At 36.1% G+C, this 14,917-nt stretch overlaps 2 protein-coding genes across 4 annotated transcripts; both read right to left on the bottom strand.

The window, feature by feature from the left end:
- Window positions 1-2,826: 2,826 nt before the first annotated feature.
- On the bottom strand, window positions 2,827-14,198 carry LOC127789258 (syntaxin-71-like). Of its 3 annotated transcripts, none has more exons than XM_052318129.1 (9): window positions 10,152-11,979; window positions 9,932-10,057; window positions 8,888-9,041; window positions 8,697-8,782; window positions 8,522-8,590; window positions 8,404-8,448; window positions 8,243-8,305; window positions 8,058-8,134; window positions 2,827-3,180 (listed from the first exon to the last, which is right to left on the bottom strand). In XM_052318129.1, the coding sequence occupies exons 1-9, from the start codon at window positions 10,305-10,307 to the stop codon at window positions 3,168-3,170; spliced, it is 789 nt and encodes a 262-aa protein (XP_052174089.1). In that variant the 5' UTR covers window positions 10,308-11,979; the 3' UTR covers window positions 2,827-3,167. The 3 variants fall into 3 exon arrangements, with proteins under 3 accessions (XP_052174089.1, XP_052174081.1, XP_052174096.1); XM_052318121.1 differs by lacking the exon at window positions 2,827-3,180 and adding an exon at window positions 3,200-3,468; XM_052318136.1 differs by lacking the exons at window positions 2,827-3,180; window positions 10,152-11,979 and adding exons at window positions 3,212-3,468; window positions 14,079-14,198.
- On the bottom strand, window positions 14,149-14,581 carry LOC127789276 (protein transport protein Sec61 subunit beta). The gene has a single exon (XM_052318147.1). The coding sequence runs from the start codon at window positions 14,470-14,472 to the stop codon at window positions 14,149-14,151; it is 324 nt and encodes a 107-aa protein (XP_052174107.1). The 5' UTR covers window positions 14,473-14,581.
- Window positions 14,582-14,917: the final 336 nt, after the last annotated feature.

The following is a 14,917-nucleotide window of genomic DNA, read 5'->3' as shown; positions in this document are numbered from 1 at the left end:
ATATAGAAAAAAACCAAGCAAACAAACAATAGAACAGCAACCATGAGACTGGGCAACAAGCAAAACTAGCTAGCTAAACCAACATGTATCAAAAAGACCCCAATCTAAGAGACTCGGGATGGCCAATGTAAGAGTGAAGTGGGAACCTTGTTGGGGACAATAGGGCTAGCTATATGGTGGCTTAGCTTCAAAAGCCCAATTATAATTAAGTAAAAGGGTGTCCAGTTTCTTTAAAGTATTAAAATTTATGTCTTGGATTAAGCCGTAACACTACCACAATCTTTTTTTTATATATATAAATAAATATTCATAAGTTAGGAAGGAGAAATTAACATTCATCGAAATACTAATTGATAAGTATAAAAATATTTAAATATATAGTTAAATAAATATTCAACTCAGCCGTCAGCAGGTGATCCTTAATGAATTATATTATTCTGTGAGAAATACTGCATAAAATATTAATTCTATACCACCTGTAAGTACACTATTGTCCTTTTTTTTTTAAGAAAAAAAATTGTAGAAATTTGATCCTCCTTGGAAAAACTGTTTACTGAGAGCTTATGGTATGTACTTGAATTCTTATTAAATATAATTAAGGAGGAGCTAATTTATTAGGGCAAAAGGCAGTGATTAATACAGTTGTCCAGTTCTCGAACTGGAAAAATTAAAAATCCTCTCTACGGAAAATGTTTGAGCCGAATGTCTACTCACTCACATGAATCAATTAACTTCATAACATATATATATATATATATATGTAGATGAGCTGATTGATGGTTATGCATGGATAATAAGTCCTACGTGTGGGCTCATCATTGGCTGTTTTATTTTCATAAGCGTGTCTCATGATGTATACATGTTTTTTTTATATTATATTTTGAAAAAAAAAAGGGGGAAAGAAATGAATGGTTCATAAAATAACTTGACGTTACGAAAAAATAAAAATAAAAAGCAGGAGTTTTTGGCTGGAAGCATTTGGGAGCATGCTTGTGAAACGACGAAGATGCTTTCTTAATCTTCACACACTCTCTCTCTCAGTACTCTCTCTCTCTCTGAGAGGGAGGAATAATACACAAACAGAGAGAGTACAGTAATACTACGTACTGATGAAGTGAAGACAACCAACACACACACTCCCAAATATTTTATACCCAACAACAAACCCTAATTCTTTTGTCCTTCTACTGGGAAAGGGAATTATATATAAGGAACGCGCAGTAATTCAATTAATCTACATATAAATTTATTATAAATAAAATATTAATTAATTTTGTGTGTATATATATATATATATACATGCACACAAACACACACTCACTCGAGAGAGAGAGAGAGAGAGAGAGAGAGAGAGAGAGAGAGCTTGGCCGAAAGACACGGCATGGCATTCCTGAGACACCCTCAGGCCAGGCCCAGGAACAGGAACAGGAAGAGCATAGAATTCCCTGTGGAATGCGTTAAAAAGTTTTGTTTATTCCTTTGAATCAAACTGTACGTTTTGGGAAATGCAGAGTCTCTCTCACATGCAAACCCTTATTATTATAGTAGTTGTTTCCAGGTACAAATTTAATATGGATGTGTCGGGTGCCACTAGGCCCAGCTACCTCTACACCACTGTAATAACCAAAAAAAAATCTTTAATCTCTGTGATGATGGGTTAATTAGGTGCCATATGGCCCGAGCTTACTTTTCTTTTCTTTTTTTTGGAATTTGGCTTGCCTCACGTGCAACCTTAGTTCTTGCCTTTTTCTTTTTCTTTTTTCTTCTTCTTTTTTATTTTTTATTTTTTTTTGGCGTTGGCGGGGGACCCCTGGGGGAGAATAACACTAAAATTAAAAATGTCAGTCTGAAATTCCCCCATTATGTGGGCAAACTATGTACGAAATTTCTATGGAGATTGGCGATGATCTATCTGTAATTACGAATTAATTAAATGATGAGTGTTTAGATTTGAAAATACTATATCTAGCTAGCTATTCTCATAAATAATAATGCCATGTGTTCAGATGATTATGTTTAATATATTAAATTAAACATGAAGATATATACTCTTTAATTAGAAGTGAAACTAAAAACCATTAATCTTCTCTCTTCCTAATTAAGTTTTATGTTTATATAATATTGATATTTAGACAAATACTACTGATTGATGAAACATAACAACGATCACATATCAAACTTTAACTTTTGCCCCGCCCCCGCTATTTAGGGTCAGACAAATGCTGGAACCCACGAAGGTGAAATGACACTGTCAAATATGAGAAAAAAAATAAAAATCATTTATTAGTTCACACTGGGGATGAGCATCTAATTTAAGTTGCAAATGTTCCCTTTGTCTATGAATGGACAAAGGAAAACAGGCAAACAAGAGACTTGGGCATGGATGATGGATTCACGCCCAGGATTTTAAGGCCCACGCCATTGCCCTCTGGGAGGCAGATTTAAGCCCACATGCATCTTGGACCATTCTGTGGCCCACTCCAATGTTAGCCTGGACCCCCCCTCCTCCTTCATTTGATCTGCAAAAGGTGCTTTTAACTGCTTGTACAATGCAAGCATAACTCCCTTCGCTTCGCATAAAATGCATATTTTGTCCTCTTGATTAACAGAGTTAAACAAAGTCTAGCAACTGTCAGAATAACTCTTTATATTGCATCTACACAAGCACACACGTCCAAATTAGAAACCCAAATCAATTTTTATATTGGTCCTAAGTATACATGCAAATCACGACAGCTAGGCCCAAGGAGTTTTATAGAAGACCGTTCCATATCTAATTTCAAACAGTGACAAAAACAAACAAAAAATTAAAGAGACTGAATATTCTCATCTCTCTAAGATTAAAAAGTTCATGATGTCAAACACATTTTAATCATATAAAGAGTTCTTTAGTTGAAAAGAAACAAGTCTTTCCCTGGACTTTATTTGTATGCTCCACTTTAACACAAGTAAAGGCTACAGTGAACTAAAATTAGGTGACCGCCATTCTCAGGTAATGAATCTGTAATATAGACAACAACCCACAACTTGAAGAGGGGAAGACCCTGAAAATGAAATTCAGGACATCAAGATTTGTATGAGGGAAGCACCCAAACATATTGGATAAATACAACACCAGACAACACTCAAGACCACCAAGAGCTATATGCGGAGGCTCCTTCCATACTCTACCTCAGCAGACTGAACCAAACAAAGCAAAATTCTGTTAGATAGATCAGTAGAAAGAGGGAGCAAAAAGTTGGTAACTTAAGCTGGTTGTCAATAGAACAAGAACAAGTGCAACAGCTGAGAATTGTTGAGCATTTGAATCGCAGTTGAATTGCTAAATTGCAAAATAGGGTAGATTTACCATATCGTATTTGGTGCAAATAACAAAATTCCATACACACCTTCACATAGCAGGTACATACAAAATGGAGCTAAAATTTTTAGCCGCGGATACTTTTTAAATTGCCCCTACCCTTTGTTCTGTACAAATGTCAATAGAAGTCCAGCAATTTTTAGAAATTATGAGAAAAATGAAGAAACAAAACTAGGAAAAATAAAGATCTCTGGTGCCATATGGGTTAAAACCATCAAAATCGAGTACTTCAAAATTAACAAAAAGAATATTAGAGAGAGTCTACTATTTTGTTTGGTTCCACATTTTGTTAGTTTGTTGATAGCCAAAATGGACCACTGTACTAAAAAAGGAAGGAATCTTCTTACTAGTTCAACAAGTTAGTCCTGCACTTGGAAGATTGAAATTGTCTAGGGACTCAAAATTTCATGCTGGTTATGTCATCGCAAGCGTATTGCTATCTGATGATTCTGATTTATATCCTCAAATAACGATAGAAAAATTAAAAGAAGAAGGCAAAAGAATTTAGAGCCTCTTGGCGGCTGGAACAGGAGTCCTGAAACCATGCCACATATATCTAGGAATTGCTACCAATATAAATAGTTCCCAAATGAGCTTGATTTCTTCTCATCACAGCAATAAAATTCAAAACCCAATTTTCCAGTTACGACCTAACAAACAAATAGCCATCGGATATAGACATCTATCTGTCTCAATTCTCACCCATTTTTCTATGTTTCTTCTTTCCTCCTACTTCTACTCTTATCTTCTTATAATTTGTTGAAAAAGCCCATAAACCAACATTTTTCCTTACAAATTTGGTCCCTGGATGAGTAATTGTGCCATTACTTGGCTACCATGCTGCAGACCTCCCATTGTTCACAGTATCTTTTCAAACTTTGCTTCTGGTGACTCTGAAGATGAACGCAGATATTTTCCTCCAGTGCTTCTGGACCCTCACAAGTAAACCTCAACCCACTATTTTGCTAAGACTCTTGACAAAACATGGTTTTAAGTCCATGCATTCAAACTAATAAAAGCTTAATAGGGATGGATCAATTTTAGGTACTATTACACGAACTCTTCTACTTGCACTGGAAACTGAAGGGTAGAGGAGGATGTGAAATGGTGAGAGTATGGAATATAAGTTCGACCTTGTCTGCAAAATTGACACTTAGCTCCACATATTTTTTGTAAAAAATTTGAAGCAGATGAAGCTCGTGTTTAATTGTAAACTAACATTTGTAGCCTGTTAACATATATAGGAAACGGAAATATCTTTTTCCCCTATGTCTCATGTGATATGAGGTAAATATCTATTTAAATCCTAAAATAAAGTATTCTAGACTATATCAATACAAAAGAAAAAGAAGAGGTTACATGCTCCTGTTGTGTCTGCTTGTCAATATTCAATATTTTGGCAGATCGTTATATCCTGATAATAATTGTTTAGGTAGGTCTGCAATCTAGACACACAACCACACCACCAGTTACACTCAAGGATGGCTGGAAGCCTGGAAAGAAAGCCTTTTCAGGGAACGCTTCAGAAAATGGACAATCAGCATCTGAAGAAATTAGGGCATAACCTTAGTTGTAGCAGTCAAATTCTGGACCTTAAGATACAGGTTGTATATTGCCTTAATTAAAGCACAACCTAGTGGTTAGATGCACATGAAGCCCGTAACAGATTTGTGTACCATCCATGTTTCCCTGACCATTTTAGTGCCAAGATTTCTAAGTAGAGGTGGTTGATGGTTGGATCAGTTGACAAATCCAATAACAAAATGAAGAAACTTTAAATGGATAGAAAAATTTGGTTTGGATAAACTCAAAGATGTGTTTTCAATTCATGAAAAACATCCCAACTATGTTGGATCCCAGCTGAATTCTGATGCATGGGCTGGACACCTTTTATATTCTTGATTGACCTTGATTTTTGTAAGAATTCCTTTCACCAAAATGCAATAGATTTGTAGGTTTGTGGCATCAACTTAAAACATGTTATGTACAGCTACAGTTCATGCCCAAGAACATGCTGGCCTGCATTAACTATAAGGAATCCACCACAGCTGTCAGGCAACGAACCATAAGGTCCCACTCAAACTGGATGACTCTGAAATGCAAAGGCAGGCAATGCTAGACTTTTCTTTCTCTAGTTCTTTCTTGTTTGGCAGTTAACGAGTTGTGGGTTTTGAATGTCAATTATGTGCATATGGCACCAAGTGGATGAGGCAAAGGCTTAATTGAGCTGAGTTTATTCTGCAACTACTTTATTCTTCATCAACTACAGTAAGGAAAAGAGACCCATAGAATCCCCAGTCCAGCCAATATTCTGATCACAGGAAAAATCCAACAAAGCAGTTTCTTGATCTTTCTAGCAGTCTTAATGGAGAAAATATGGGAATTTAGAAATGCAATCAGAATTTCAGAAGGTAGCATGGGGTATACAAATCATCATAAAGGAAATAAAAGATCTGTGGCAAGTACATTTTCAGTCAATGGAGGAGCTGAACAATGTGCCTTCAAACTCTTTCGGATACCCCAAATCCAGAGTTACATTAAGCTGCATGTGGATACAGCCCTCTCCAAAGATTCAAGTTTTGGTGGAATGATAGCTAGGAATTCAGAAGGCCAATTCATATGGGCTAAGACTACTGTTTTGATTCTCAAGTCCTCTCTAGCTGCAGAAGCTTCATTGACCAGAGAAGCTCCGGCTTCGGGCTGAGGATCACGGTTGGCAGTTCTTAAATCTAGAATCAGATTCTTCATCTCTAATTATGTTGGTGGAAGGCAGTATCCATGCTCACCAATGATCAGTCAGAAGTTTGATCTTAGAATTTGACAGATCCTCCTGAGAAACTCCAGATGGTCAATCTCTTATACTCAAAGATAAGCTATTAGACAGGTTGATTACGTAGGTGAATAGTAAAAGGCCACAAGTGTTGCTACACCTCTCCTCCCAAGCAATCTTCCCTCAGCTGTAGAAGCTATGGGGCTGTTTAATTATGGAAAATGATTTCCAGTTTTCTATCTCCAATTGTCTATAAAATCTCTAATTTTCATTTTCTATAGAAAATTTGAAAAGCGCATTCAAATGTCAAACTAGTTTCCAATCTAGAAAAATTAGAACATATGTTTTAAAAAAAGAAAGATGTTTTAATTTCTTTTATGTAACGTAATGTTAGAGAAGGAGATGGAGATTATTTGTGAAAACTTTTTGAAAAACTGCATTTTCCAAATCTCCAAATTAATAAGGAAAACTTAGAAAACTCATTTTAGGAGTTTTCCAAGTTTATCTCAGTTTTGTAAAACTTAGTTTTCCAAATGTCCATTTTTTATTTGAATTTTTTTTTGTATTTGAACAAATTCTCTAATTTCTCATTTTTTGTAGAGCAATTTTATGAAAACCTAGGATTGTTTCCCACAACTAAACAGTCCCTAGAAAATGATTTTCAGTTTATTATCTCCAATTTCCTATAGAATCTCTAGTTTTCATTTTTCATAGGAAATTTGAAAAATGTGTTCAAATGTTAGTGATGTATCATAAGCAAAAGCCCCCTAAAAGACAAAAAAGCCCAAAAGCCTAAGGCATCATTTTGGCCCAAAAATGATACTCTTGTCTCCCGGAAACACGGAACATCTCCAAGAGACCGTGTCTCCCGAAGACCTAACATTTCGGGAGACTAATTACTCTCGAAGACTATAATCGAGCCCCGAGAGACTATATCCCCCCAGAGCTTGTCCCATAAATTTCCCCTGTTTAGGCCAAATAAAGCATGAATAGGATAATTTTGACATCTGAAAATCCCTTAGAGAGTTCCGTAAAAGAATAAACATTATCCATAGAATCCTAATTCTAGTGGACCTCAGAACACCAGAGATACTTATTACAAATTTTCTTGCTCCTTTATAAATAGATGAGTTCTCATTCCAAAAAAGGTACGTCTCTAATACTAATTTCAATACTGCATCCAAATCTTCAATGAAGTTGAGTGTCTAACTTAAGCGTCAGAGTATTCGTGCGGGGACTGCCCAACGCTCTTTAATCATTCTCCTTCTTGCAAAGTCTGAGTGGCTTGACGAAGTTGTTCCCAGTAAATAAATTCATTGTTATGTTCAAACGACAATAGTTAGAAATACAAAAAACTAATTTCGGATCTGAAAAATTGGAACATATGTTCCAAAAAAAGAGAGATTTTAATTTCCTTTGTGTAACTTATGTTAGAGAAGGAGATGGAGATGATTTGGGGCAAATTCATGGAAAACTGTGTGTCCCAAATCTCCAAATTAATAAAGAAAACTCATTTTAGGTGTTTCTCGAGTTTAGTTCAATTTTTGGAAAATTACATTTTTAAAATCTTCATTTTCTATTTGGAAATCTTTTGTACTTGAACAAGTTTTCTAATTTCCTGGAAAACTGGGGCTATTTTCACAACGAACAAACCCTATGTGTTCCCAAGATCTTTTCTTTTGCAGATATCAACTCCTCTTGAGGGAGCAACCTATGTCCAAGTGCCTTCTGTGACTGCTCCTGGACAGAGGGAGCCCTTCTCTTTGTGGCTTTATTTTGTTCTCTTATGATGTTTACTCAGCCAAAAAAAATTAAAAAAAAAAACAGAAAAGGAAAAAGGAAGGCTGCAAAAATATCAAGAAACTCAACCCAAATACAAGATAAGATATGCATCTCCAGCTAATATTGAAGAAGATAGGAGCTTACTTGTATAAATAAGATGCAATTCCAAGAAGAACACACAGCAGAATGATGTCAATAAAGAAGTTCCGTGTAGACCTCAGCTGTGAAATAATTGGAGAACGTGAATAACTGGCAGCATCTTAGCAGATAAATTTGTTGCAAGAAGATCCAAGGGACAAACTATTTTAATTAAATATTTGATCAATTACCTGAGTAATTGTTTCCTTCAGCCTAACATTTGTATTCTTAAGATCAGCTGTAGCTTTATCCACCTGCAAGGTCACCAAAACCAATTCCAGATTATGAAACTTTACCAAATAGTTTGCTACTTTGATTTTATCACAAGGGAGTTTGATGATAACTCTCCAACCTTTGTTTCAATTTCATCAACCAGTGGAACTTGCCTATCCAATTCCTGTAAAAAGCAACAAATGAGTCACTTCTATTTGCTTTTTGTCAGTACTACCTATAAATGCACAAGAGCGAACCTCATTCATATCATGGGCCAAATTCTTCAGAGTATCCAAGCCATCTGATATAATGTCTAAACCTTGATCCTGTGAAAAATCAAATAAAAACACACGAGAATACAGATTATCAGCAAAAATAAAATAAAAATAAATAAAGCAATAAGATGCTAAGCATTTATCATTTCTCACTTGCCTGCTTAATTTTCCGCATTTCATATTCCTCCCTAAATTGACTTGATTCTTCACTCTGTTGAAAGAATTCACTACCAAAGTTCCCATCTGTGGTCATCGAAGAAGAAAGAAAATAAAACGATAACAATAAATAAGGCTATATGTAATAATTGACAATTAAAAATCAAAACAGTGGTTAGTAGAGCATGTCACCTGAGTCAAATTTGATATTTTTATGAGATGAAGATCCCCAGCCTCCTGTTTGCTTTGCAGATGTGGTTCCATCTGGAATTGATTGAATCCTCTCCGACAGTGCAATAACGATATCGCTACGATTGGCCAGGTCATCTTTGGAAAGCCCTTTGACCTGTGGTTGGATAAGATTCTGTTGTCAGACTTAGACACCTGAAAATGATGTCTCAAGCAGGGTATAGAGTGTACACTATCATATTTCCGAAATGTTGATACAGTAACATATAAATACATTTGTAGTTACAACAATTAAAAAATCATTGTTCTCATAAACACGTATAGAAATAATGCCTTTTCAGTTACCTTTGAAATTTATCTAAATTATGCAGTATCCATGTCACACATCCTCCATCTCCGTGCATGCAATTTCAACAAGCTAATCAGATCATTCTTGCCAAATTGGATTCTATCTCTGAATTGTTTTTTCTTTCTTTAGGTAATACCGGCATTAATATAATCCAATATCCTACAATGATGTCGCCAAATGATGACTTGAGAAGGGGGTAACTTAGGCATTTGATGAAATGGTTGCCAAGAGCATTGGCTTATAGACGTGTGAAGTGAAATATTGAGGATGCTAAACGAGTGTGAAAGTCAAATGTGATCAGAAGGAATTTAATTTGATGTCTTGGTCACAATAACTCGTCCCATACCAACAAATGCAAGACCAAAGCCAGGAAGGAAAGATAATCCACGGCAACTTATTTCATGCAATTCATTTTCCTTTAGTTAAAAATACTCCATATGTTAATCCACACTCATTACAGTCACCATCTGGAAGAATTCAGGAAGCAAATTGAGTGGAGGGTTTCTCAAAATTGGTACTCCAACCTCTCGGGGGTTAGGTGAGGTTATCTTCTATGTACATACAAGTGATATAACACATTGAAGATTATCTGACTTCTGGAAAAACCTTTAAACGCGTCAATTATTTCTATAAACTTAACGAATGGGCCAAAATAACTCTAATTCAAAAGGAAAAAAATGGTTCCGTTTCAATTCCACCTTCTTGAGAGCCAATTTTTGTAACTTGGGAACTTCCTCCATCATCCGAGCCTTTGCTCGACGAATCTCCGCATTCATCGCGGCAACAGAGGCTCGATTCGTCTCCATCGCAGCCGCCTCCGATTTCTAAAAGCATTCTCAAAAAATCAACAGGACAATACATTTAATAATCAGGAATACAATTTCATTTGATTTCATATATGAAGGAAGGAATTCTAACGAGAACAGCGGCTTCGATTTGAGACTGGACGGCGGAGAACAGTTGAGCGAAGGGATCGTTGGGGGAGGCATTGAGTTCTCGCTGCTTGTCGACATCGTAACGCTCGTATTTCTTGCATATGACATCGACGCGGAAAATAATGTCGATGACGCTCATGATTTCTTTCTCGGTTTTCTCTGCGATGAAAACTTGGAGAAGGAAATTGGGGATAAGAGGTGTTTGGATGGAGAGAAAGTGGGAAGGGAAGAGATCTGTCTCTCTCTCTTTCTGGCATTCTCTCTTCCTCCCTCTCTCTCCCTACAGGCGAAACCAGGCGTTTAGCGTAGAAGGCGGTTGAGAGAGAGAGAACGATGTGGCGGGAGCCATAAATTGGTATGCCTTGTCAAGCGACGCCGTTTTAGGGAGAATGGAGAAGGATTCGGTAACAAAATAAAAAATAATAATAAAATGATAGATTCCCCTAGAGAAATAAAAAAAAGAAAACAGATTTAGCTGCTGAGTGTCGTCCAAATTAATTAATATTCACCGCCTCTATAAAATTAAAAAAAAAATAATTAATTTGTAAAGCTAATTCTAACGATGGCAAAATCTTCTCTCCAAATCAAAAAGCCTCACCACAATTAGCAATTGAAATTTTCTAGCTATCTCTCTCCCATCCCATCAATGCAAGAACAGAAAGAACTAAGCGTGACAAAAGCTAAATCGACCAAAAAGTGACAAGATTTGACGACGATGACGACCAATAGAGGCGACAATGAGAAGTAGAACCAGCAACAACATCAATATTTTCTTTTTTATCAAGTAGATCGAACACTAGTATGTGATTTTGAGGTATTTTATATTTATTTTTTTATTAAATGAGTGATATTGTGTATTTAATTATTGATTTGTATATTTAATTATTAATTTTATGTATGCGTATATTTAATTATTTTGATTACGTGCATGTGTATATTTAATTATTTATTATGTAATTATTTCAAACAAATTTGTTAAATAATTATTTTTAAAAAATATTAGTAAATTAATTTAAAAATATAGTAAATATTATTAATATTTAATATGGTAATATTTATTATTAAATTATAAAATAAATAATAAAATTTTATAATAGTAAAAATTACATATAAAGTAAAATAAATAAAATTAAAATTTATTAATAAATAAATAAAATAGGAAATCAAATAGAAAGGAGAATAGAGAATGCTATTAAAGTAGATATAATTTTAAAGATAAAATAAAAATAAAAATAAATTATTTATAATATAATAGAAAATAAGATTGAGATTACAGCTATAAAATGTGGATGGAGGACGCAAAGTATGTTGGGAGTCCACCTAAATGAGCAAATGAAGAATGTGCATGGAGGCTGCAGCTATAAAGAAAGCTTGTTAATGATTATTTGATCCTGATTACTATATAACTAACGGGTTGAATTTGAATCTGACTGTTTCAACCTGTTTCCAAGTCTACTTTGAACTGGGCGACCAGATAATAGATTAAATTTACACCACAAACCTTATGGCTGCACTATCGCTTCTTAGATATTTTTCATAGTTATTTTCATGTTTGTCTTTGCAAATGACTTACCACCTCCATTTGTGTTTGCTGCTTCGCGACGGGGTCAAGGGGGCAGCGCCCCCTCTCGCGGGGGCTCAGGGCAACGCCCCCAGAAAGTAAACAGAATTTAGATATGATCATTGGTTAGTAATTAATGTCGAAAGGTTGTGATATTTCGAATTAACCATACACATATTTGTTTTTATAATTGAAGAGATGTACCTCTTCCAAACAGACATCTACCCTCTGTATAATCTGTTTATCTCTGTCATTTGTGATGATCCAAAAAAAACATCTTATATCCCATTTATTCATTCAACATCATCAGATTTCCTATAACCAAGTTTCTCTTCAGCTTGATCAAACTCGTCACGATTCGAATCAAACATAAAACTCCATTATATCCTAAAAAAGATTCTCTCTAAACCCGTTAGTGATAATATAGATACGAGAAAAAATATCTCTTAAAAGATAACGTCATTTACGTGCCTTAAGGTTATTGAATCTTTGATATATTAACCCCATTTTTTCAACATAGTTGAGTTTCGTGGTGAAATCATCTCTCTAGGAAATAGCCTTGTGGTCCTCCGCAATGATTTAGATACCCTCCTCGTTCTCATTTTCAATGTTCTTCCCGATTGCTTCTTATGGTTGCATATGTGTGTGTGTGGATTTTACTTGCCTTGGCATCTATTTGCTTTTGTGTGTTATCCTTTTCATTGAGTTTCTTTGCTCGATTATGATGTGAACATTAGTTGAATAGTTGCTGGCCGTTGCCAATTCGTTATTTGCAATGTCAAAGGGATATTGCTAAGGAGTTGTTTGTTAAATTGCCCAAACCCACAATACAAGAACCTGGTTTGCAACTCAAAAACAACAGAGAACCCGATGATATTCCATCAGCATAGCCATATATATTTGTGTTTAGTTTCTGAAGCACTGGCTGTAAAAAAGACTTCTAAACTTGCTGTAATAGAGAAATAAACCTTGTTATCTTCGTTAATCTAACTCCCCGAATCTAGCAAGCAACTCAAGATGTTACAATAAAGAGCAACAATAACCAGTTGCAAGCCCTTCAAACCAAAACATTGCCAGGGATGATTATAGTTAAATAGAATCTGACCACCTTCGAATCTTCAAAAGCTCCAAATAACAGATTCTATAAAGCATGATTGGGATGTGTTTGCAGCCATCCATCGAGCATTCCCTCCGAAAATCGAAAGTCAAAAACAAAATATATAGAAAGTATAAAAACCTAAAACTGGCAAGTTAATAAACAATAAAAGAAACCTTTGAACTATGATCCAGTTCCAGATATAGCCTTAAACTAGCCAGATGTCTTTGCCAATAAACAAGGAAAGTAATAAGAAATTCAGAATCCACACATTTCCTACCCATTTCCAATTGGGGGAAAGGGGTTCTGGACATAGGATTTGAGGAAATAACTGAAAAGAAACCAAATTTACCCTCAACCTCACTAACCGAGATTGGGTCCACAAATCAAAATTTGATGTACCAAGATCTTAATATGAGAATAACCTCTTATCAAATTTATTTAATTTAGTTTATGGTAAATGGGAGGAGGTCAGTCAGCGGGAAACAGATTAGCATGATTGAAAACAAACACATGGTGCATGAGAAACCCATTTGAATAAGTTGCAATTGCAATTCAAATAAATGCAATTAGTGACCAACTCTACAAACTAAGATGACAACAAAATTTAGGTATTTGATTTTTTTCTTGTTTTGGGCAAGTTAATGCTCTGAACAGGGTCCTAACAAACTTGTAGTTCCGCAAGTACATCCTAAAACAACCATTAATTGAGGTACAAAGGTAAAGTCATAAAGTAAAGAACAAAAGGACTCGATGAAGAATACTAGGCATCCAAACCTAATAGGTTCAAAAAGTACTAAATATCCCAATGGAGAACACTTTTGAGAGGTAGTATACGGGAGGCAAATAATGCCATTCTGGAAGAACAAGCAAAGATGTGAAGCTCTAATAATGGCAGGGAAACAGGATAATCGGTTCATCAATACTTTGCATCAAACGAGTAAATCAGGGAAAAGAAATTATAACTATTTTCCATCCTTTTTTTTTTTTTTAATTTTTCTTTATGTACTTAGAACCTGACAGGAGAAAGAAAGATTTCCCTCTTTTCCATATCGATTAACAATATCTAAACACAACCAAAAAGCCAGATCATTCAGAAATTCGATCAAGAAAACATCATTACAAGGTCAATGAAAATTCAATCTCCACTGATCATAAGGATTTTCATTCGAGCAAGATCCTCTTTTATCTCTCGTCGGAAACGGATAGCAGTAAATAAATCCATGCAGCACAAGAACCCTAGAGAAACTTACATAGCTAAAATTCGTGGCGTTGTTTCCAATCACCGGTCCCGACGGCTCCAAAAAAATAGACATCCGAAACCTATGCTCCGGCACCGGATCGATAGCGGTAGAACTTACCGAAGACGTGGAGGGCGGTGACGAAGCCGATGAAGCAGAGGCTCATGACTAGGACAACAGTGGGGCTGATCTTGAGTCCCGGGGCGTCGTCGGTGTAGAACCTCAGGACGTTGCTTCCGGTGGCGCCACCGCCGGAGAATCCGCCGGAAGCAGCAGAGGAGCCGCCTAGACGGCGGCGGCGCATGCCGGCCGTCGCGGCGGCCGAGCCGCGAGGGGCGCCGCCGACGATACCGGGCCTGGATGTGGAGGACGACGATGCTTGGGACTGCGACGAGCCTCTCGCCATAACAGGAAAATTCGAGAGAGAGAGAGAGAGGAAAAACGGGGAGAGAGAGCGTAGGAGAAATTTTAGAAGCAAGAGGAGAGAAACTGTGGGTGCTAATAAAATAAAGTCCCACTGCTTACTGTTTGTGGGGTGCAGGGTGGTTCAATGGATAATGTCACCGGTTTTCTCTATTTTTGGATTATGTGCCATCATTCGTACTCCTCACCAAACTCACCTCTAAGTCATGATGTGTGAAATAAATTGTGAGATATGTCTAAATTACTAGGGTTGAAAATTGCATTTATTGACACTTATCAAAAATCATCCCAAGAAAAAAATTATTTCTCCCAGAAATTAATCCCACACTAATAACATAATTGCATCTTTGCAGCCCCTCCTTTTTCGCTTGGTTGTGCTGAATGCATGTCACTGATTTTCTCAAATATATTAACTGGTGTTAGTGGGT

This window comes from Diospyros lotus, chromosome 1 (genome assembly GCF_014633365.1).
Source record: "Diospyros lotus cultivar Yz01 chromosome 1, ASM1463336v1, whole genome shotgun sequence".
Lineage (NCBI taxonomy): Eukaryota > Viridiplantae > Streptophyta > Magnoliopsida > Ericales > Ebenaceae > Diospyros > Diospyros lotus.
This window is presented reverse-complemented; position numbering and strand designations above follow the sequence as displayed.